The 21,611-nt window shown below is 55.8% G+C and overlaps 2 protein-coding genes across 4 annotated transcripts; both read right to left on the reverse strand.

Annotated features, from left to right (window-relative positions):
* Positions 1 to 611: 611 nt before the first annotated feature.
* On the reverse strand, positions 612 to 8,383 carry GZMM (granzyme M). Of its 3 annotated transcripts, none has more exons than XM_021077127.2 (6): positions 7,248 to 8,383; positions 6,558 to 6,793; positions 3,117 to 3,276; positions 1,820 to 1,955; positions 1,392 to 1,655; positions 612 to 802 (listed from the first exon to the last, which is right to left on the reverse strand). In XM_021077127.2, the coding sequence occupies exons 2-6, from the start codon at positions 6,625 to 6,627 to the stop codon at positions 743 to 745; spliced, it is 690 nt and encodes a 229-aa protein (XP_020932786.1). In that variant the 5' UTR covers positions 6,628 to 6,793; positions 7,248 to 8,383; the 3' UTR covers positions 612 to 742. The 3 variants fall into 3 exon arrangements, with proteins under 3 accessions (XP_020932786.1, XP_020932771.1, NP_001137184.1); XM_021077112.2 differs by having other exon boundaries at positions 612 to 864; NM_001143712.1 differs by lacking the exon at positions 7,248 to 8,383 and having other exon boundaries at positions 707 to 864; positions 6,558 to 6,644.
* CDC34 (cell division cycle 34, ubiqiutin conjugating enzyme) lies at positions 8,383 to 15,191 on the reverse strand. The gene is made up of 5 exons (XM_021084306.2): positions 14,805 to 15,191; positions 12,103 to 12,189; positions 11,913 to 12,010; positions 11,295 to 11,429; positions 8,383 to 9,286 (listed from the first exon to the last, which is right to left on the reverse strand). Exons 1-5 carry the CDS (start codon positions 14,979 to 14,981, stop codon positions 9,079 to 9,081), a joined length of 705 nt encoding a protein of 234 aa, XP_020939965.1. The 5' UTR covers positions 14,982 to 15,191; the 3' UTR covers positions 8,383 to 9,078.
* Between the last annotated feature and the right edge of the window lie 6,420 nt (positions 15,192 to 21,611).

Below are 21,611 nucleotides of genomic sequence, written 5' to 3' on the forward strand. Positions count from 1 at the left end.
TTACTTTTTATTTATTTTTTTAAATTAATTAATTTTTTTGGGGGGGCCATACCTATGGCATATGGAGGTTCCCAGGCTAGGGGTCTAATCGGAGCTACAGCTGCCAGCCTATGCCACAGCCACACCAGATCTGAGCCGCATCTGTGACCTACAACACAGCTCACGGCAACGCCAGATCCTTAACCCACTGAGCGGGGTGAGGGATCGAACCTGCAACCTCATGGTTCCTAGTCAGATTCGTTAACCACTGAGCCACAACGGGAAATCTCCTACACACCTTTTAAATGGATGAATTGTATGGAATGTTAATTACATCTCGATAAAGATAGTACCAAAAAAAAAAAAAAAAAAAAAAGGAGAGAGAGAAATAAGATGTTTCTTCCCTGTCTCCCCTCCAGCTCCCCTGCCCCCAGCCCACCCCTCCAGAGAGAACCTGGCTTTGGAATCCAGCACTGGCCAACACCGCCCTCTGCTGTTGCCTCGGACCCTCGCCAGCTGCTGGGCACTCTGAGCAGCCTCAGAAGTGCAACCTCAGTTTTATTATCGGGGAGAGTGAGGTGGGCCCTGAGGCCCACTACCTGTGGGGGAAGAATCCAGGCAGGCTCACACGGTTTCCTCGTTACCATTTATTGGTCCTGAGACATGGCCAGGCCCCCGACTGCCCCTCCCTATGGGGCCACCCTTTGGAGCCTCAGGCAGGAGGTGGGACCCTTATCCGTGGATGACCTTCTTGATCCAGGACTTATAGGGGGCCACGGCTGTGGCCACGGGGGGCTTGAAGATGTCCGTGCAGGCCTTGGAGCTGAAGGACAGGATCCCAGCCACATGACCTCTGCTGCACACCACAGGCCCACCTGAGTCCCCCTGCCCAAGGCACAGAGCACTGCTCACTCTCGCTGCCTGTGGAGGGGTCTGACTATCCCGGGGTGGGTGGGTGGGGTTGGGAGGCGCAGGAGGCTGATTACAGGGCACAGACCCCTGCCCCGGGGCTATAAGACCCCACCCCCAGCACCCCTGGCTGTAAGGCCCTGCCCCCCAGCACCCTGTCCCTGTGCCCCACCAACTTCAGTCCCTCCTTCCTTTGTCTCTTTTAACTCTCTTTGCTCCTTCTCATTGCAGGGTCTTTGCACAGGGTAGATCCATGCCCTGATCTTCGGTGCTGGAGTTCCAAATCCAGTTCTGCCACCCCTGCCTGTGTGACCACAGGCAAGCCTCTTATCCTCTCTCTGCCTTAGTTTCTGCATTTGCTCATGCTGGTGCCAACCTTTGGGACCCCCAGAGAATGGAGGGAGCGAGGACCCAGGGAGAGTCAGGTTGTTGGGTTGCCCGGTAGCCCAGCCAAATGCCTCCCATCAGGTCCACTGCCTGGCACCCCACCCTAGCATCCTCACCTTGCAGGGGCCCTGGTTCGAGGAGTTGGCCTCCAGGCACATCATGCGGGGGGTGATGTCACCATGCCAGTAACGACTGTTGTTGCACATCCTAGCATCCATCACACGCACATCCAGCTCCCGCAGCGCCTTAGCCAGCTTCCCACCCTGGTGGGTCAGGCCCCAGCCGGCCACACTGCACCGAGCTCCTGCTGCCACCGCCCGGTGCCCTCGGGGCAAGTCCAGGGGCCGGATGGTCCTGCTGGGCTTCACCTTCCCGTCCAGCTACAGGGACAGGAAGGGACAGTTGAGTGGAGGAGGGGCAATGGGGGAGGGACCTGGGGAGGGCAATGGGGGAGGGGCCCTGGGAGAGGGGGAATGGGTAAGGGCAGCAGGGAGGGGTGATGGGGAGGGGAACCTGGAACTGTTATTTCTCCCATTGGCAGCACCTTCAGCAGTGCCAGGTCATTCTCCAGATGGGGTGGTGGCTTGTAGTCGGGGTGCAGGACCACCTCCCTGATGTGGCAGGTAAGGCTGGGGTCTCCCAGCACATGGATCCCCAGCACCAGCCTCAGCAGTTCCTTCCTAGGGGTGACAGATTAGGGTGTGCGAGGCAACCTTGCAGTCTGGGGATACCTCCACACACCTCAAGCCACGCCAGAGGCATGTGCTGTGTTGTCTAAAAATGCTGACCAATACCCCCTAGCCTGGGGCTCCAGACAGGGCTTTTGTTATGCCTCAACATCAGAATTTGTTCAGAGGCTGGTACATGACTGACTGGGCCCATCAGTACCTATCTTCATAAATTTGCCCAAACTATAGAGAAACAGGCTCCTTTTACTGGACTTAAGGAGGGCCCATCCTTGCCACCATGTGAGAGGGCTTTCCTAATAATGTGGCCAAGGGGCTAGACAGCAGAGGTGAGAGACAGGCAAACTTCTTTTGTCTGTGTGTGTGTGTTTTTTTAGGGCCACACCCCTGGCATATGGAGGTTCCCAGGCTTGGGGTCTAATTGGAGCTTTAGCTGCTGGCCACAGCCACAGCAATGCCAGATTCTTAATCCACTGAGCAAGGCCAGGGATCAGAACCCGCAACCTCATGGTTCCTACTCGGATTCGTTTCCACTGCACCACGACAGGAACTCAGAGACAGGCAAACTTCTGAGCACCTTATGTGAGTACCTGGATCAAGCCATGCCCGAAGGCTGTCTCCTCTTTTTGTTATAACTTACAGGAACCAACAGACCTCCTTTGGTTACTTTACCCTGTTTGATCTGTGGTCTTTATTACTGGCTAGACTAGAGGTAAGGTATCTCTTCTTTTTGGGGGCTTCATAATGGCATCAGGGACCCAGGTTCCTCTGTGCTGGCTCTATCATGCTCCTAGGCCAGCTCTAGCTCCATGGGCACAGGTAGGAGACACATACTTGGGTGTCACAATAGACCAACTCTGTCCATTTGGACGTTTCTTTTTTGTAGCAAATACACCTGTGGATGTGACACTAGGCTATGAGGATTCGCAGAAACTCTCACAGGCTAGTGTCATATATATATGCCTAAAGGTCGATGACATACGCATGCCTCAGCAATCAGTGGAGAGGAGAAGGGGATCCCCCCTCCCATGATGCTATAATTGGCTTAAACCTCTCAGGCCCCACCTCCTGGTGAGAATGGGGACCCTGGGATAGATGGGACAGATTTGAGGACCCCCAGGAATGACAGGGGTGGGGCAGGGCAGGGTCACTCACGGCTGGACCAGGCAGTGGGCAGCTGTCAACACCCATTGCTGGTGCACGAGGACACCCCCACACAGATGGGTGCCGGCTTTTTGCAGCGAGACCATGTATGGATGGGAGTTGCGGTTAGCCTCTCGGCCCCCAATTATGTGGGTCTCAAATGTGTTGCCTCCTGCGGTGGGGGGACAGAAAAAGCCAGGTTAGGGCTGGGTACCCCTCCCCTATCATGACCCTCTGACTCCAGTTCTGAGGTCCTGGACCCATAACAGATTTATCATCCAAACACAGTCCCTTCTGCTCCCCGAGATGATCAGGTTGACAGGATCCCTCCTACACCTTTACTCCCACAGCCTGGTCACCATCAGGTGACCATCCTACATCTATAGCACATCCCTTGCTTCTGGACCCAACCGAACCTCCCAGAGCACCACAGCCCAGCCCCTACTCAGCAGCCAGGGGAGCTGTTAAAGTGGAGAAACCGGGAGGTCCCGTTGTGACTCAGCGGTAATGAACACAGCTAGTATCCATGAGGATGTGGGTTTGATCCCTGGCCTCGCTGGTGGGTTAAGGATCCGGTGTTGCCGTGAGCTGTAGTGTAGGTTAAAGATTCGGCTTGGATCCTGTGTTGCTGTGGCTGTGGTGTAGGCTGGCAGTTGTAGCTCCGATTCGACCCCTAGCCTGGGAACCTTCATATGTCGTGGGTGCGGCCCTAAAAAGCAAAAAAAAAAGTGGAGAAATGGGGAAGAATGTGAGGTGTGAGACAGGGCGGCCACAGTGCCAACAGTCCAGCAGCTCCTCAAAGGTTAAATTATCACCTGCCCAGCAACTTCCTCCAGCAGATGAAACACGAGCACACAAAATGTGCACATATGTTCACAGCAGAACCATCCACAGCAGCCAAACTGTGGGACAGCCCAAATGTACATCAATGGGTGAACATATAAACAGACGTGTTCCTCCACACAAAGGAGCATCACTAGAGCACAAAAAAGAGAGCAGCACCAACACTTTCTACCACGTGGACGGACCTGGAGGCCACGACGCTCAGTGAGAGAAGCAGACACAGAAGGACACACAGTGTGGGATTCCACGGGTGGGAAACGTCCAGAACAGGCTCATCCACAGACACAGAGAGTGGGTTCCTGGTTGTCAGGAGTTGGGGGAGGGGAGGAAGAGCAACTGTTGATGGGGAGACGGTTTCCTCTTTAAGGAGACAAAATGTTCTGGAATTAGACTATGGTGATTGTGGCACAAGTTCGAATAGACTAAAATTCTCTGAATTTACACTTTAAATGGGCAAACTGCATCCTGCGTGAATGATATCTCAATAAAGCTGCTATAAAAATTGTTCTAAGGGAGTTCCTGCTATGGTGCTCTGGGATTGGCAGCATCTTGGAAGCACAGGGACTCAGGTTCGATCCCTGGCCTGGCACAGTGGGTTAAGGATCTGGTGTTGCTGCAGCTGCAGCTTATGTTGCAGTGGTGGCTCGAATCTGATCCCCGGCCTGGAACTCCACATGCCATGGGGTAGCCAAAAAGAAAAAAAAAAAAAAAAAAGAAAAGAATATGGCATTGTCACCACTATGGCTCAGGTCACTACTGTAGCGTGGGTTCAATCCCTGGCCTGGGAACTTCTGCATGCCATGGACAAGGTAAAACAAACAAACAAACAAATAAAAAACCAGGCCTAAAACCATATATGCTCAGCAAATATGGATGGATAGATGGATGATGGATGGATGGATCCCTATCCTGCTGGGTCCCCAGTTTATCACAGACCATTGTCATCCAACCAGGCCAGGCCAGGATAGTGGGATGCCCACCACCCCCTTCCTTCCATCTCATGCTCCCAGGTGTCAGCTCTGGCCAAGCATACATGGTTTGGGGAGGCAGCCAGCTTGAGCTCAAATTCTACTCTGTTCCTCTCAGCTAGATGATCCTGGGTAGGTCACCTCATTCTCTGGGCTGTGGTTTGCTGCTCCGCAACTTGGGGTTGTGTATAAATGTGTGTCACAGATCCTACCTCCTGGGTACTGCCAAGGGGGCACATAGCCCCATGTTCTGTAAACCCAGCTCCAGGGTGAGGTGAGGAGCACAAGCTCTCCTCAGAGTCCCAGAGTCTCCCCTCAAGATAACTGCAAGGGGAAGATGAATGGTTTCACCCCAAGATGCCTGGTAAAAGTCAGCTTTCCAAGTGGTCCAGGTGACAGCACCAGGAAGTGGGTGAACACAGCACCCCCGCCAAGGTTCCTTGGGAAAATGCACAACTTGTACCCAGGCAGGGCATCAGCAGACTGGCCCTGGGGCATCACAGGACCCAGGAAAGAGGGAGAAACTGCCAAAGAAGAGGGGACCAAAGACAGCAGGACAACGGGTGACCCATGCTGGACCTCTGCTCCCACAAAGGACACCAGGGGGACAACTGTGATAGGTCTGTAGATGAGCAGATAGGAAATGACACCAAGAATCCACCAGTCACATAAAAGGACATCCTTGTTCCCCGAAAACACGTGCCAAAGCACTTAGGAGTAAGGGGTGGTGTGTCTGCAACTCACTCTCAGGCGGTTCAGAAGAATCGTGATTAAACATACATGTTTATATTTTACACACACACACACACTCACACACACACACTGACACACACACACACACACACACACACACACGGTGGGGGATATGATAAGGCAATTGTGGAATAATGTTTACAACCAAGGAATCTAGGGAAGAGAATTCAGAGGAGTTATCTGTAGGATTCTCTGTAAGATCAGAATTCGGTCCAAAGGAAAAGAATGCAGAATATCTGTCCTGAGGTGCCCTCACCTCTAGCTTGAGGCCTCTGCTCAGGCCTGGCCCTCGCCCTCGCCCTCGCCCTCGCCCTCGCCCTCAGGCTTCACCTAAAAGCTCCTGGAAATAAAATTCGCAGGCCCTCAAGTCCACATCTGAAGCTTTCAGCGCATGCGGAGTTGAGCCACAATCAGACCATGTGGTCCCAGAACACTGCCTCCCCCTAGAAAGAAAGCCAAACCGTGAACAACCCTCTTCCCATTGTAGTTTTCTTCTGTATCTTCCCACTAGGTCCTCTGTGTGCCCGGCACAAGATTCACGAAGTCCAGCTGTGTTGGTGAAAAGTGAAACTCCCCCCACCTCTGCATCCCCACCCCTGTGCTGGGGCCTCCTTCTAGAAATATCCCAGTAAACGGGGGAAGGGATTCTCACAGATGTCAGAAAAGAGCCCCGGGGACGGCAGGTTAGTTCTTGGCTTTTCCTGCAGTCTTGTGAGGCTGCTGTAGGGTAAGCACCTTGTGCTTTGGGGGGAGCTGACATCTCTTCAGTGGGTCCCCTTCTGAGGACAAGGGAGTTGTTCCAATCTCTGTTCCAACAACCAGTGCTCTGCCTCCCACCCAAGGACTCTGGGTCCCAAAGCCTCAGGCCTGGGTTCCCAGCCCTGCTCACCTGCCTGCAGGACCAGCAGCAGCAGCAGCAGCAGCGGTGGTGGCTGCAGTGAGGAGCTGGCAGCCTCCATGGTGCAGGGGAGTCTGAAGAGGTGCTGTCTGGGCCCCCGCTGAACAAAACCATCCTTCCTGTGGGGGAGGTGACATTCACACCCCTCACTGGTTCCATTTCATCCAGAATGTGTTTTTGAGACACATGGGCTCTCCAAAGACAAAACCCCATCACCACTGTTGCACCTGAAAAATGTACAAGAATTTCTCATTATCATCTGGTATTTCGTCGTGTTCAAGCCCCTCATCTCATATGTGGTGTTTTGTGGGTTCAATGGGATAATTTCCTTGCTCCTTTATCTTTTTGTGGCAAAACACACAACCATACATTTACCATCCTAACCACTTTTTTTTTCTTTTTAGTGTTGCACGTGTGGCATGTGCAAGTTCCCAGGCTAGGAGCCGAATCAGAGCTGCAGATGCCAGCCTATACCACAGCCACAGCAATGTGGGATCTGAGCCATGTCTGCGACTGCATCTCACAACACCGGATCCTTAACCCACTGAGCAAGGCCAGGGATCGAACCCACATCCTCATGGATACTAGTTGGGTTCTTAACCTGCTGAGCCGCAATGGGAACTCTGAAACTCTCCCCTTTAAACACTGACTCCCCAGCTCCTCCCCCAGCCCCTGACCCACCATCTACTTCCTGTCTCTGTGGGTCTGACTCCTCCAGGGATCTCCTGGGAGTTGAATCACTCTTTGTCCTTCTGTCTTTCCATGTCTGGCTTCTCTCATTGAGCATCATGTCCTCAGGTCCATCCACATTGGAGCTGGTGTCAGGATGTCCTTCCTTTTTAAGGCTGAATCATATTCCTTTGTATGGATGGACCAATTTGTCCATCATCTGTCCACGGATACCTGGGGTCTTCTAGTCTTTGGCTATTATGAACAAAGGTGGTATGAACTTTCCTGTGTTATTACCTGGCAAATCCCAGGGTCCAAGCCAGGCTCAGAGGCAGGGAGCACTGTGATGATGTCTGCCCTGGGCTAGGCAGGGAGGGTGCAGGTATTCATGACCCCAGGAAGTAGGCTCCATTGGTATTGGGGGAGGGGTGATCACACAGGAAACAATAATAGAGGGTGCCTGCTTACATTAGAGTTTCACACAGACAAGTAATTTTGCAGTAGAGTTATGTCCAGAAAACTTCATGGGATAACCTAGCAGTAAAAGCCGTTTACCTGAAACCCAACCCAAGGCTGAGGCCCAGAGCTGGGAGTGTTGGGACTCCAAGGCCTCAAATACCAGTGGGGTGTGTGTGCACCAGCTGGGGGGTTTTACACCCAGCTCCCACCCTTGGATAGCCCTGTGGAGGGCAGGTCTGTATTCCCTCCCCCAGGGGCTGGGGGCTGGCACCTGCTTCCACCTGTCCCACGTATGAAAGTGGTGCCATGTGACCCTGAAGGTGGTGGGGACGAGCTGTTCCTAAGCCCTCATCCTGGATCCTCAGGCAGGTCACCTAGGTGGTAGAGTAGAGACAAGCCAGCCCTATGTCCCTGTGCCCCCAACATGCACAAATCAAGCACAATGAGGGGTGAACGCTGAGTCTGGGGTGGTCTCTGACGCAGCAGTGGAAGCGGGGATGGGGAGCAGGGGTCCAAGTAGAGCAGAGGGGCTGGACTGGAGGTGTGAGGGTGATGGTAGGTGGGGTGGGGTGACTCCAGGACAGAGGGCAACCATCTTCTGCAAGTGGCCAGACACTCTGTTGCAACTGCTCAGTTCTGAGGCTGTGGCTCAAAAGCAACCAGATAGAGATGAAGAAGTGGGTGGGGCTTTGTTCCAATAAAATTTTTATTTACAAAACAGGCAGAGCTGGGGGGTGGGTCTGGCTGCTGAGGACTCCAGGGTCTCTCATTGCAAACTGGCAGCTCTGGGATGCTCAGTAGGCGACACCAACCCCGGGGATGCGGGGGGAGGAGGCTGCAGGCAACTGGTGGGACCCCCAGGACCCCTGCAGCTCTAAGACCACACCTGTAGGCAGCTGGGGCTTCCTTTCATAACCAGCTCCCTCCTGCCCAGATCCCAGATCAGCAACCAACAGAAATCCTCAGGGAACTTCCAGGCCTCCCTGCCCGCCAGGCTCAAAGGGGTGCTGCCCGCCGTGGTCACACACACATGGGCACAGGCCATGCGCCCGGACCCCGAGGTCCTCTGGCTTCTCATAAAGTCGCTTTATTTAGATTCCAAACAAACCAAAGCAGAGCGAAGAGTGACCCCAAGTTACTCGTCTACTCGAGCTGGGACCCCGAATCTCTGGCTCCAGCCAGCAGGATGGGTAGGCAGCTGGGGTCCACAGGCCCAGCTCCAGCAGCGGGTGGACGAGATGGAAGCAGAGGACCAGGGAGGGGCCTGGGGATGGCCGGGGGCCGCGCACCGCCGGGAGGTAGTCACAGCGGCAAGAGGCGCCGAGAGCCCACACAGTCGGGCGGCTGAGGTAAAATTTGTAAGTTTATTCGTGGGGATGCAGTGTCAGGACTCCTCGGTGCCCGAGTCATCCTCGTCGTCCCCAAAGCAGCTGTCGGCCTCGGCCTCGCCGTCCTCGTAGTAGTCATCGTAGAAGAGGTCCGAGCCCTCGTCGGGCACCGGGGCCTTGGTCTTCACGCAGTACTCGGCCAGCGTAGTGGGCACCTTCACGCCGTCCCGCTCTGCGTCCACCTTGGTCCCCAGGACCTGCTTCCTAGAGGGAGACGGGGGAGTCAGCTGGTCCTGTCCGGCCTCAGGGACTGGCCTGCAGGGACTGGGCACAGCTCTGGGGCCAAACAGGTGCCCCCCCCACCACCACCACCCGGTGGCTTGGGGGGACCACCCACCTTGGCCCCTCATGTGCTCCACATGGAAAACTGCCAGCAGCCTGGGGGTGGGGGTGGGGCAGCCACACTACAGGCGCATGGCCCCAGGGTGCTGCGACCAGAGAACCAGCAGACAGGCCAGCCCCATGGGAGGAAGCCTGAAATGGACAGACCAGGACACCGGGGACGCCCAGGACAGCCAGAGACTGATCCCTAGTGAAGCCCATGCCTGTCTGCAGGAGCTTGGGTTGCAGTCCTGCTCAGGCAGCACGTGGGACAGCCAGGGTGGCCTGAACTAAAGGACATGGGCTGCTCAATGATAGGCTTGTTAGGAAGACCAGGTCCCCAGGTGGGCAAGGGGGGAGCAGCCCCAGGAGAGGGCATGGCGGATCCCTCAGCAAACCCACAGTGTGCTCAGAACATCCCACCAGGGTTTTAACTTAAGCATCTTCCCAGCCAGCAGGATGTCTCTGCACCAGCTTCCTGTCCAGAGTTTCATCAACGCAGCAGCACCACTGAAGGCCAACAGCCCTGAGCCTGAGCTCTGCCCGTGTGGTTGCACAGCCAACTCCAGAGACAGGGGTCCACAGGCCTGCACATACGGCTCAGGCTCACCCTCTGAAGGTGCACATAGCAGGTAAATGTGGGCATGGGTGCAGGTGGGTCGTCATGTAGACCCATGTCTGACTTACTCACCTTCTACAAAGTAAATGCTTTCTACAGATTAAGGGACAGACTGAAAACCTAATTGGAATAGGCTTAACAAAGGGTTTAAGTTTGTCACAAAACAAGTCACAAGCAGAAGTTCCTGCTGCAGCTCAGCAGTAAAGAGCCTGACTTAAAAAAAAAAAAAAAAGAGAGAGAGAGAGCCTGACTAGTATCCATGAGGACACAGGCTCGATCCCTGGCCTCACTCAGTGGGTTAAAGGATCACGCATTGCAGTGAGCTGCAGTGTAGGCTGCAGACTCGACTCAGATCCGGCATTGCCGCAGCTGCGGCATAGGCTGGCAGCTATCTCCAATTCGACCAGGGAATTTCCATGTGCCACAGGTGTGACCCTAAACAGCAAAAAAAAAAAAAAAAACCAACCCCCAAAAAAACCCCAAAACACAAAAACCAAGTCACAAGCTCCAGGAGGACAAGCGACAAAGGAAAATGGTCAGCACAGCTCACAAGACACAACACAACAGGGAAGATAGGAAGTCCCTTGGGGCATCGCTGGGGCAGGCCTCTTGTGCTCTGGGCCCCATACCCAGCCAAGCACCCATGGTTCAGGGAATGTTTGCACAGATGCCTCTGTGAGGATGGCTACCTGCTTCGTCACAGCAGGGACAGGAGACAATGAAAATGAGGGACAGTTAACCCTGGCAAGTTCCTAAGTAACGCACTGCTTCTATAACCAAGAAAAAACTGTTTTTCATGAAAGAAAGTATTTCCTAAACATGCTGATATCACATGGCTTTGTTCCCTTTTGCAAGTGGAAGTGACATTCACAGCTATAAGGTGAAAAAATAGATCACACAAAGCACACATGGAAAACACACTCCTGGAGGAGAGCAGCAGAGGCCACAGGCTCACAGACCTACTCTTGGGGGCGAGCATGAGGGGTACACGCAGGTGGAGGGGGGAGGGAGACACACACAGGCAGACTGGCAGGATCTCTGCCCTTTCTGTCACAAAGCAAAGGAACATGGCAAGACCCCCTGCTGAAATTCAGTGGTCACAGGATATTTATCTCTGTGCCCGTGTGAGGTATACACATGCACACACTCTGCGGTGCACATGGCACAGCCATGCTCGACGTGGACCACACACTCCCAGAACTGGAACGCCTCAAGGTGCGCAAGAGGAAGAGAAGCAAGGGTTCTCCAGAGAGTGGAGGGAGCAGGGCTCACCGGATGATGTCCGTGTACTCCCGGTCCCTGCCTTTGCTCTCTTTCCACTTCCTGTACATCACCGAGGCATCCACGTTGGCAGGTGAAAAGGTGTTCGGTTCGTTGAGGAGGGAGATGACGCTCAGGAGGATGGTCCTGGGGAGCAGGAGTCAGTGTGAGGGGTGTTCTCCGCCCAGCCAGCCTGTCAGGGGCATGTTCTCCTGGGAGCCTCACACCCTGAACCATGCTCCACCCCCCACCTCCCAAGCTCCTCAGACAAGATCTGAGGGAAGCCAATGCCAGAATCACCTTCCTTGCACTGAAGTAGGCCTGTCCCCCTCCCCAAGGCATCATCCTGCCTGGAGAGGGGGTCCCCTTATGCCACCCACTTTTGCTGCGGTCTGGGCCGGAAAAGACATGCAGCAGGAGGCAGGGTGCCCAGGCCTCTGGGGGTGAGCAGTCTGTCTGTGGACGAGGGGCTGTGATCATGGGCTGGAGGAAGACGGGGAGACCCCAGGGCAGGCAGATGAAGACGTGGAATTCCCAGAGCCATTCCTGAGGTGGGTGGGGCAGGGGTGTCAGGCAGAAGGTGGGGTCCCACGTTGCTACCACCAGCCTCTGAGCACCCAAGGACCTCACCTGACATTCTGGGTGGGGTTCCACCGCTCCGAGGGCAGCTCCCCACTCTGAGGGTCGTCAACCGGAGGATGGAGAATGGAGATGCACACGTCCCCAGTCTGCATGGTACAGGAGGGGGTCAGTGCCTGCAGCTCCAGATCTCACCCATAGCACCCCCTCCCACCCACCCCAATACAGGGGACCAGCTCACCTCATAGATGTTGGGGTGCCACATCTTGGTCAGGAACCGAAAGGCTGGTGGGGAGTAAGGGTAGTCAATGGGGAACTTGAGGCGCGCCTGGTGGGAGGCAGAGAGCATGGGCTCAGTAGGGCCAGAGCAGGCTGGCCAGGGACCTCGCTGGCCGGCCACAGCTCACACAAACCTGGGGCTTTTTTGGGGTCACCAGAGCTGTCCCCGGTCCCTGCCTGCTGCTGGGGGGCATGGGCACTGCCAGGGAGTAGCTCCAGTCCTGTGGGCCTGGGGGAGGGGCGGGCACATGCCAGCAGGGGCCTGGGCCTCAGCTTCCAGCTTGTGGGGGGATTAAAATAGCCGCGTGTTCACCGGGCAGTCATCCCCACACCTCCCTGGGCAGGCGCCCGCCGTGGGCGGACATGAGTCAGCGCTGGGCGGAGAGGCTCTCTACCCAAAGGTGTCGGTCCTGGCGGGGGGGTCAGGAAGGCGGACAGGAAGGTCACGGGGCAGATGGGGGAGGGCCCTATGGGTGAAAGCTGTGCCTTGGCTTCAGCCTATTTAAGCCCTAGTCCCAGGATCTGGTGGTGCTTCAGGCTCTCAGAGGCCAGGCAGCATACTAGGGGCCACACTGGATACACTGCTGTAGGTCCTTCAACCCATCTGTGGAGAACTGCTCTCCTATGCTGGAGACACAAGGGAAGTCCCTCTGCCAGCCTGGAACTCAAGCCTCAGACTCTGCCCTGGGGTCTCCGAAGCCCAGTGCTGGGTTTCTAAGTGACAGCCCAAGACCAACTGAAGCTTCCTTAGCAAGGCAGGGTGACAGGCCTCCCCTGACTAAGCACCTAGCACCCACCAAGTCCCAGGGTGCCTTTATTGCTGTGCAAACTGCAGCTCAGAAAAGGAGAGCACTTTGCCTGAGGGCACAGAACTCTGGAGGGGCTCCCAAACTTGGGTTTCCAGGGCATGCCTTCATCACCTGCTGCCCAGGACCCTCTGGCTCATATGGGGAAGTGGGTGAGGCCTGGAAAACTCAGAGGAGGAGGCTGGGAAGCGATGGTGGACCCCCTGGCACTTCCAGCCCCTGCTATTTCTGCATCTTTTGGGACACGAGGATCAGAGACCACCGTGGGTCCCAAGCTGGCCTGAGGACAGATGCTATAGCAGGCAGATGAGAAATGTGCAGCACCCTGAACCCAGTCCTTCCTTCTTCAGAAAAACAGGATTATTCCCCCCAAAGCCAGCCTAGAAGGCCCTACCCACAATCCCCTGTAAACAGAGAGTAATAGCCAGAACCACCCCCCTATTCCCCCCTCCCCATCCTTTCCTTTCCTTCCAGAGTCCTGGCCTGGCTGAAGAGTAGGACTCTGCTCTCCCAGCTCTGAGCACCGGCCCTTATCCTCACAGCCAGTTGTACCCAGAAGCACACAAAAGAGACCAGGGAGGGAGGCTGGTTAGATCACTTAGTGAGCAACCCTAAATCCGTGCCCTGCATGGGGAAGATGGATTCCAACCATAGAACTCAGCCCAGAGCTGTCCACACTCATCCCCCCATCCCACCTCAGCAATGCCAGTAGCTCAGGCTGTTCTGTTGAGGTTGCTGAACTAGCCAAAAGTGCAAACACAGAATCTGTCCAGGCGGCATCAGCCTCCCCACCCCCCAACCCAGGCCTCCCAGCCAGGCCTGCAGGGCTCTTGGCAGGGTGTGTGTGTGTGTGTTCGTTCCCAGCTGATGGTTCAGGCCCCATCTCTCACCCAAGGAGACCCCCTGCCTTGTCCCTCTGGCTCAAGGAGCAAAGTCCTTTTGATCTGGGAGGGGTCCCTCAAGACCACGGCTAGACTCAGATCCTCCCCAGGTTTTGGCTGGAGTCCATGACACACAAGTCCCCAGGAAAACACTTGCCTCCCAGCTCTGACAACAAGAGAGAACTGCTTGGATTTAAGCCACCACCGAGGGCCCAGAAACCACGAGAGCTTGAGATTCGGGCCACCACCGAGGGCCCAGAAACCACGAGAGCTTGAGATTCGGGCCCAAGAAGCCAACGACTCATTGGAACCTGAAAAAGGCCAGGACCCCAACCTTCTGAGGTGGAACCTGGGGTGGGTTCTGCTCCGTGGTTTCCAGGGACAGGGAGGAGGGTGGGAGTGACCGTCAGAGAGAGCAGGTTACATAAAGCTCAGGATGAAGTCAAGAGGGCCTGGCCGGCTGCTATCGGCAAGGGTGGACGCTTTCCAAGCAGGTCCCTGCTGCCAAGGCCCCATCCTGGCCTCTGTTGGAACCCGAGCAGGAGGCCGAGCCAGTCCCCAGGCCAGCGGGCCTCCCTCCCCCACTCCCTCCCTTCCTAAGCCGGCGCTCCCCGCAACAGTATTGGCTGGTTGTGGGGAGGCTTTTTTGTCTCCTCTGAGCAGCGAGCAGGGCCGGGAGGCGGGGAACACTAAGGGCTGGGGGAAGCAAGAACCCTGCACCCAGAGAAACACGGAGGGTCCTAGGTTTCCTCTCGGGGGCCTGAAGCGGGCTTAGAGGGGATGGGCGCTTCTCGGGGACTCCTGAGGCCAGACGGGGAAGAAGGGGTGACTGAGAGCCCCGAACTCTCCGGAGGCGGCCAGGCAGTGGAGCAGAGGGAGGGGGCCCCGCGAGGGGAGCGGGCAGGGAGCAGAGGTGGAGGAGGGGCCCCGAGGACCCGGAGCAGGGTCGCTCGCCCGCCCCCCTCTTCGCTGCTCACCTTGAAGTAGCCGCCCTCGTAGTAGGTGTTGGGGGGCCCGAAGATGGCCACCTCCCAGTTGTACAGATCGCCCTCGTCCACCAGGGTCACCCGGAAGCCCTCCACCGGCTCCTCCTGCAGCCCCTTGAGCTCCAGCAGCAGCGCCTTCTGCGAGCTGGGCACCAGCGGCCGGGCCATGGCGGCGGCGGACGGGCCCGGGTCCGGGGCCGGGGCAGGGGGCGCGCGGGGCCGCGGGGCCGCGGGACCGCGGGACGGGCCGGGGCCGGGGCCGCCTTCCTCCTCTGCGCCGCCGCCGCCGCCGCCGCCGCCGCCGCCCGGGGCACCCGGGGGCTCCACTCGCTCTGCGCCGCCGCCCGGCCCTCGCCTCGGCCGCCGCGCCCCGCCCCCGCCGCCGCCCGCGCCTGCGCGCAGCCTGCCCCGACCGCGCCTGCGCGCCCGCCCGCGGGGCACGATGGGAAGCGATCCCTCCCCCGGCCGCCGAGCGCGCCGCCGGGAGCCGGGGGCCGCGCGCGCAGGCGCCTTGGCGCTTCCGAGGCCCTGGGAGGCCTCCGCCGCCCCGGCTCTACGAGCTCCCCTGATGCCTGTGCGCGGGGCCGCGGGCAGGGCTGCGCTGCGCTGCCCCGCCCGGCTCGCGGCCCTTTTGGGCCTTTTTGTGACGTCCCGGCGCGGGGCGGGGCCGGGGCGGGGCCGGCTCGAGCCTCAGTTTCCATACTCATGACCCGGGCCCAGGCTGCCTCGGGCCAGCCAAGAGGGTCCCTCCACTTCCGGCCGTCTTCCCACTTAGGGTGTGCTCTGCCCCACAGTCTCGGGACCTGTTCTGGCCAAACCCCAGATAAAAACTTGACCCCAGCTGTGTCCATATCAGGCTGACCTTTGACTCCAGCTAGCCGGGGGGTGGGGGGGTCTGGGCTTCCCTCCACCTTCCGACCCCGCCTGGCTGACCTGACAGCACTCTGGCCCAGACACCCACACAGCTCTGGGTCGGAGAGGTGTGTATGTGCGCGCGCTCGGACCTGGTCTTTAGCCTTGCAGGTCCGCAGGTGACAGCTCCCCACGAGGGTGGGCATGGCCCCCGTGGCCTGTGATGGCCTTGCTGGCAGGTGACCCGGGCAGCCAGCAGCTGCACCAACACTTGAGGCTGGGCAGAGCTGATTCCCTCCCCCGCCTGCCTGTCACCTGGCCCTGGGCTGGCCCCAGCTGAGGACAGGCAGGTAAATCTGGAGAAAAAAAAAATGTCATCTCTGGGAATGAGCAAAGGAGCCTGAGGAAGAGCCATGGGCAGAGCAGTAGCTTCAGTGGCTCTCATCAATACAGGGGCTTGCCCTGCACACCAGGGGACCTGGAGGGGCCTCCCCTATAGGATGGGCCACACACACTTTGTCCAGAGTTCCAAGTATTCTCTGTCCCTTGTTCTCTGCCAGTGACACCAATGTCATAGTGTTGGTCAGTGGCAGCTTGCTGATAAATAGTAATTAGAATTAATTATGATTCTTCCAGAGAAGTTTCCCAAGATGTATCCCCATGTATATGGCAGGAATTATTGGGTGGGTGGGGAATAGGTAAAGGGAGGTACCAGGTTTACATACTCTGCATTCGGTCCCACTGAGGCTTTGTCTCCCAAGACAGCCTGCATCTCAGGCTCTGCAACGTCCTGAGGTTGTGGACATCCCAGGTTTCTGCCTGCCCATTTTCTGGCCATGGCACCTCCATTTCCTGAGGGGGCCCCCACTCTTACTCTGCAAGGTTCGAATTGGACTGATCCCTAAGCCCTGGCTGAAGTGGTTAGTTCAGCATGTGACTTGACTGTCTAAGGAGATGCAGCCTGGGATATTTTCTGGGACACAACGCTGAGATGGCTGAGCTGGGAGCCCTGGGCCTTGTGCATAGGACCATCTCATCAACATGAAATCTTTGAACAAAGCTGGCACTCAGGAAAGCTAAGCCAACTGATGAGAAAGTGCCAGTGACTGTGCTCCTGGATCCAGCCATGCCTGACCTCCCCTTGCAATGGTGCAAGTCAATAAATTTCTTTTTTTTTCCTTCCGCTTCTTACTAAGCCAGCAACGTGGGATCTGAGTCAAGTCTGCAACCTGCATCACAGCTCATAGCAATGCCAGATCCTTAACCCATTGAGCGAGGCCAGGAATTGAACCTGTGTCCTCGTGGATGCTAGTCAGATTTGTTTCCGCTGAGCCACGATGGGAACTCTTTTATTAAGCCAATTTGAGTTGAGCGTTCCATCCACGGGCTATAGAAGAGCCCTGGGAGTTCCCTGCTGGCTCAGTGGGTTAAGGTTCCAGCATGACTCTCGTTACTTTGTGGTGTGGTTTCCATCCCTGACCCAGGAACTTCCACGTGCTGCAGGTGCAGCCAAAACAAAGAAACAAAAACAAAAAACAGAGCCCTTGGAGTTCCCGTCATGGCACAGTGGTTAACGAATCCAACTAGGAACCATGAGGTTGCGGGTTCGATCCCTGCCCTTGCTCAGTGGGTGAAGGATCTGGCGTTGCTGTGAGCTGCGGTGTAGGTTGCAGACACGGCTCGGATCCTGCGTTGCTGTGGCTCTGGCGTAGGCCGGTGGCTACAGCTCCGATTCGACCCCTAGCCTGGGAACCTCCATATGCCTCGGGAGCAGCCCAAAGAAATAGCAAAAAGACAAAAAAAAAAAAAACAACAACAACAAAAAAAAACAGAGCCCTGAATTCAAATCTAGGTTCTGCCTTGACTTTAGAAATGGTCCTCCAGGGAGTTCCTGTTATGGCTCATCAGTAAGGAAACTGACTAGGATCCATGAAGAGGCGGGTTCAATCCCTGGCCTCAGTCAGTGGGCTAAGGATCCGGTGTTTCTGTGAGCTGTGGTGTAGGTTGCAGACATGACTCAGATCCTGAATCACTGTGGTGGTGGTGTAGGCCAGCAGTTGTATTCAATCCCTAGCCTGGAATTTCCATATACTGCGGGTGTGGCCCTGAAAAGCAAACAAAACAAATGGTCCTCCAATGCTCAACTTGTTTATCTTAAAATGAGTTACATGAAATATAATGCTTGTAAGCCCTTGGCATGGAGCTGGAATATGTTACGGAGATTTGCGCAATAGCATTTTGCTGCAGTTGTGCCTGTTGGGAAAAGTCATCATCTCAGGAGGCAGTGGTGCTGCAGGGCTGAAGCAGGGGGGTGCATGGGCCCCTAAGTTCATAGCAGCACTATTCACAATAGTCAAGACATGGAAACAACCTAAATGTCCACTGACAGGCGAATGGATTAAGAAGATGTCCTGCGTTGCTGTGGCTCTGGCATAGGCTCTCTCTGGCCTGGGAACCTGCATATGCCGAGGGAGCGGCCCAAGAAACAGCAAAAAGACAAAAAAAAAAAAAAAAAAAAGGAAAGAGAAAGACAAATACCACATGATAGCTCTCATATGTGGAATCTAAAACAGCCACAAATGAACCTATCTACAGAATAGAAACAGACTCACAGGAGTTCCCGTCATGGCTCAGTGGTTAATGAATCCGACTAGGAACCATGAGGTTGCGGGTTTGATCCCTGGCCTTGCTCAGTGGGTTAAGGATCCGGCGTTGCCGTGAGCTGTGGTGTAGGTTGCAGACGCGGCTCAGCTCCCACGTTGCTGTGGCTCTGGCGTAGGCTGGTGGCTACAGCTCTGATGAGACCCCTAGCCTGGGAACCTCCATATGTCTTGGGAGCGGCCCTAGAAAAGACAAAAAAAAAAAAAAAAGAAACAGACTCACAGACATGGAGGGTAGACTTGCAGTTGCCAAGGGGGAGTGGGGAGGGAGTGGGATTGACTGGGAGTTTGAGCTTAGTAGATGCAAACTATTACACTTAGAATGGATAAGCAATGAAATGAGGTCTTTTCATACAGCACAGGGAACTATATCCAGCTTCCTACAGCTTCCTAGGACAGACCATGAAGGAAGATAATGTAAAAAATGGTGTGTGTGTGTGTGTGTGTGTGTGTGTGTGTGAGAGAGAGAGACAGAGACAGAGACAGAGAGAGACAGAGAGAGACTGGGTCACTGCTGTACAGCAGAAATTGACACAACATTGTAAATCAACTATACTTAAAAAAGGGGGGAAGGGAGAGAATGTGACCCCTCACAGGGAGAGGGACATGGAGAAGGAAGACAAAGGTTACAGGGTGGGCTTCAAGTTCAGCTCTGTCTCTTTCTGCAGTCTGCTCTGAAAGCTGGGTCCACTCAGCTACAGTAGTAGACAATAATGCCACAGAGGTCCACATCCTGACCCCAGAGCCTGGGTACACAATGCCTCACCTGAGAGAAGGAAATCTGCAGCTAAGATTCCACCCCTTGAAGTGGGATGACCTGGTTCTCCAGGTAGCCCCTGTGAAGGGGCCATGAGCCAAGGAGGCAGTGCCTCTGGAAGCTGGAAAAGGCAAGAGAATAGATTCTGGCATGGAGCCTCCAGAGGGAACCAGCCCTGCCCACACCTGGATCTTAAGACTTTTAACCTCCAGAATTGTAAGATAATGGACTTGTATCTAAGTTGCTCACTTTGTGGTGACTTGTTACAATAGCCACAGGGACTAAATACACTGGACCCTATGAGTGTCAGATTCTTCCTCTGGAAAATTGATTAATTAATTCATGGCCTTCCACGGACAATTCTAGGTGCTGGGGGTACAGCAATGAATAAAATATGCAAAAATCCTGCCCCTGGGGGGACGTGGAGAAAGGACAAAAAAGCTGATAATTTTTTTTTTTTTTTTGGTCTTTTCTAGGGCTGCACCCATGGCGTATGGAGGTTCCCAGGTTAGGGGTCAAATCCGAGCTATAGCTGCCAGCCTAAGGCAGAGCCACAGCAATGAGCCACGTCTGCGATCATACACCACAGCTCACGGCAACGCCAGATCCTTAACCCACTGAGTGAGGCCAGGGATTGAACCCGCAACCTCATCATTCCTAGTCAGATTCGTTAACCACTGAGCCATGATAGGAACTCCAAAGCTGGTAAATTCTGGTAGCAAAAATTGCTATGAAAAAAAATAAAGCATGGTGAGGCATTAGTAACAGGGGGTAGGGCAGGAGGGTTATTTTAGAAAGGGGGGTCTCTTAGGAGGTGGCATTTGAGCAGAGAACAGAATGAAATGAGGAAGTGAGACACATGGGTCTGGAGGAACAGTGTACAGGGAGGGGAACAGCTCATGCAAAGACCTGAGGTAGGGACAAGACAGACTAGCTAGAGACCAATGTGCCTCAATCAGAGTGAGGGGACAGAGGCAAGAAAAGAAACTGGGGATTCTCTTGGCTCAGCTCTCCTGAGTGCTCACTTTGTTCACAGGCCTTATGGTAAAAAGATAGCTCCAGGAGTTCCCGTCGTGGCGCAGCGGAAACAAATCCAACTAGGAATCATGAGGTTTTGGGTTCGAGCCCTGGCCTCACTCAGTGGGTTAAGGATCCAGGGTTGCCGTGAGCTGTGGTGCAGGTCGCAGACGCAGCTCGGATTCTGCGTTGCTCTGGCTGTGGTGTAGGCCAATTTGACCCCTAGCCTGGGAACCTCCATATGCCACAGGTACAGCCCTAAAAAGCAATAAAAAAACAAAAAACAAAAGACAGCTCCACCATCCAGGCCTAGCTTCTCCCAACTCAGCTGCCCTAGAAAAGGCCCCAGAGCGGCATTTCATTGGCCAGCTGGGAGTCACATGCTGTTCCTGAGCCCATCACTGAGGCCAGGGCAACTGGAGCACTCCTACTGGCTGAGGGTGCCCAGAGGGGTGAGGACGTGACTGGGCTGGTGTGGAAGGAGCAGGCTGGATGAAGCTAGGATGGCTGTGCAACCCACAGGATGAGAGAAAGGCCAGCTGAGGGGACAGGGGAGGCATCCAGATGGAGTCCCTGTTCTGGGCAGACTGGGGGGCTTCTGCAGAGACCACAGGCTCCAGAGGAGCCCCAGGTTCAGGGAGGCTGACTGGAGGCTTCCGTCTTGCATGTGGCAGGCCTGGGATGTCCTTGGCATGTCCCTGAGGAGACGCCCAGCAGGTGCTTGGCTCTCCGGAGCTGGAGCACTGCAGGGCTGGGCCTGAGATGTGAATTTGAGACTCCTTGGTGACCAGGCAGTAATTGAAGCCACAGGCCTGATGAGATGCCAGGGGAGGAAGCACGAGGAGAGGCAAGGCCCCTGGAGGAGCAGGAGGACACCCCTCTCTCAGGGAAGGGGCAGGAGGAGGAGCCTTCTGTGAGGGTTGTTGAAGGACTACACAAGGCAGGGAGGCTGAGTGTCCATGCTGCTGCTAGCCCGGGGAAGCAGGACAGCTGCACTTCCCCAGACTGTACCAGTAAAGGGCAAACCAAGACCTCTGGACCCAAGATCAGGCATGATGGTCACTTAGGAGAGGCAGTGAGGGAAGATGGCTGGGGCAGGGGAGGGGGGAGGCATCCTTGGCTGGAGGTGGCCACAGCCTGATCTGGGGTGCCCCTGGAACATGAATTGTCCCCAGAGTTGGCTGCCCCTGTGGCAAGCAGGCTGGCTCCTGGATTCTGTCACTGTCACTCATTGGCCACGCCTGCCCCTCTCTGGAGAGGCAGCCGTGAGCCAAGGCAGCTGGGGAGGGGATTTGGTGGCACCAGTGACACCTGCTACACCCTGTCCAGCCCAGTTCTGATGACCAGGAGGCGGAGGTCCCTCCCAGGGGACCACAGAGTGGCCCAGAGGATGCTGGGGCCCATGCGTCCGCAGGGTACTGCGTCCGGATCCTAGCCCCTAACGTGGGTGCTTGGCCTGGCTGTGAGCTCTGGGCTGGCGGGGATCTCAGCACAGCTTGCTCCCTGATGCCG

Source organism: Sus scrofa, chromosome 2 (genome assembly GCF_054392235.1).
Source record: "Sus scrofa isolate SSC_HxYL_T2T_F1_AM1 chromosome 2, Sscrofa_HxYL_maternal_Yorkshire_Landrace_v2.0, whole genome shotgun sequence".
Classification (NCBI taxonomy): Eukaryota; Metazoa; Chordata; class Mammalia; order Artiodactyla; family Suidae; genus Sus; species Sus scrofa.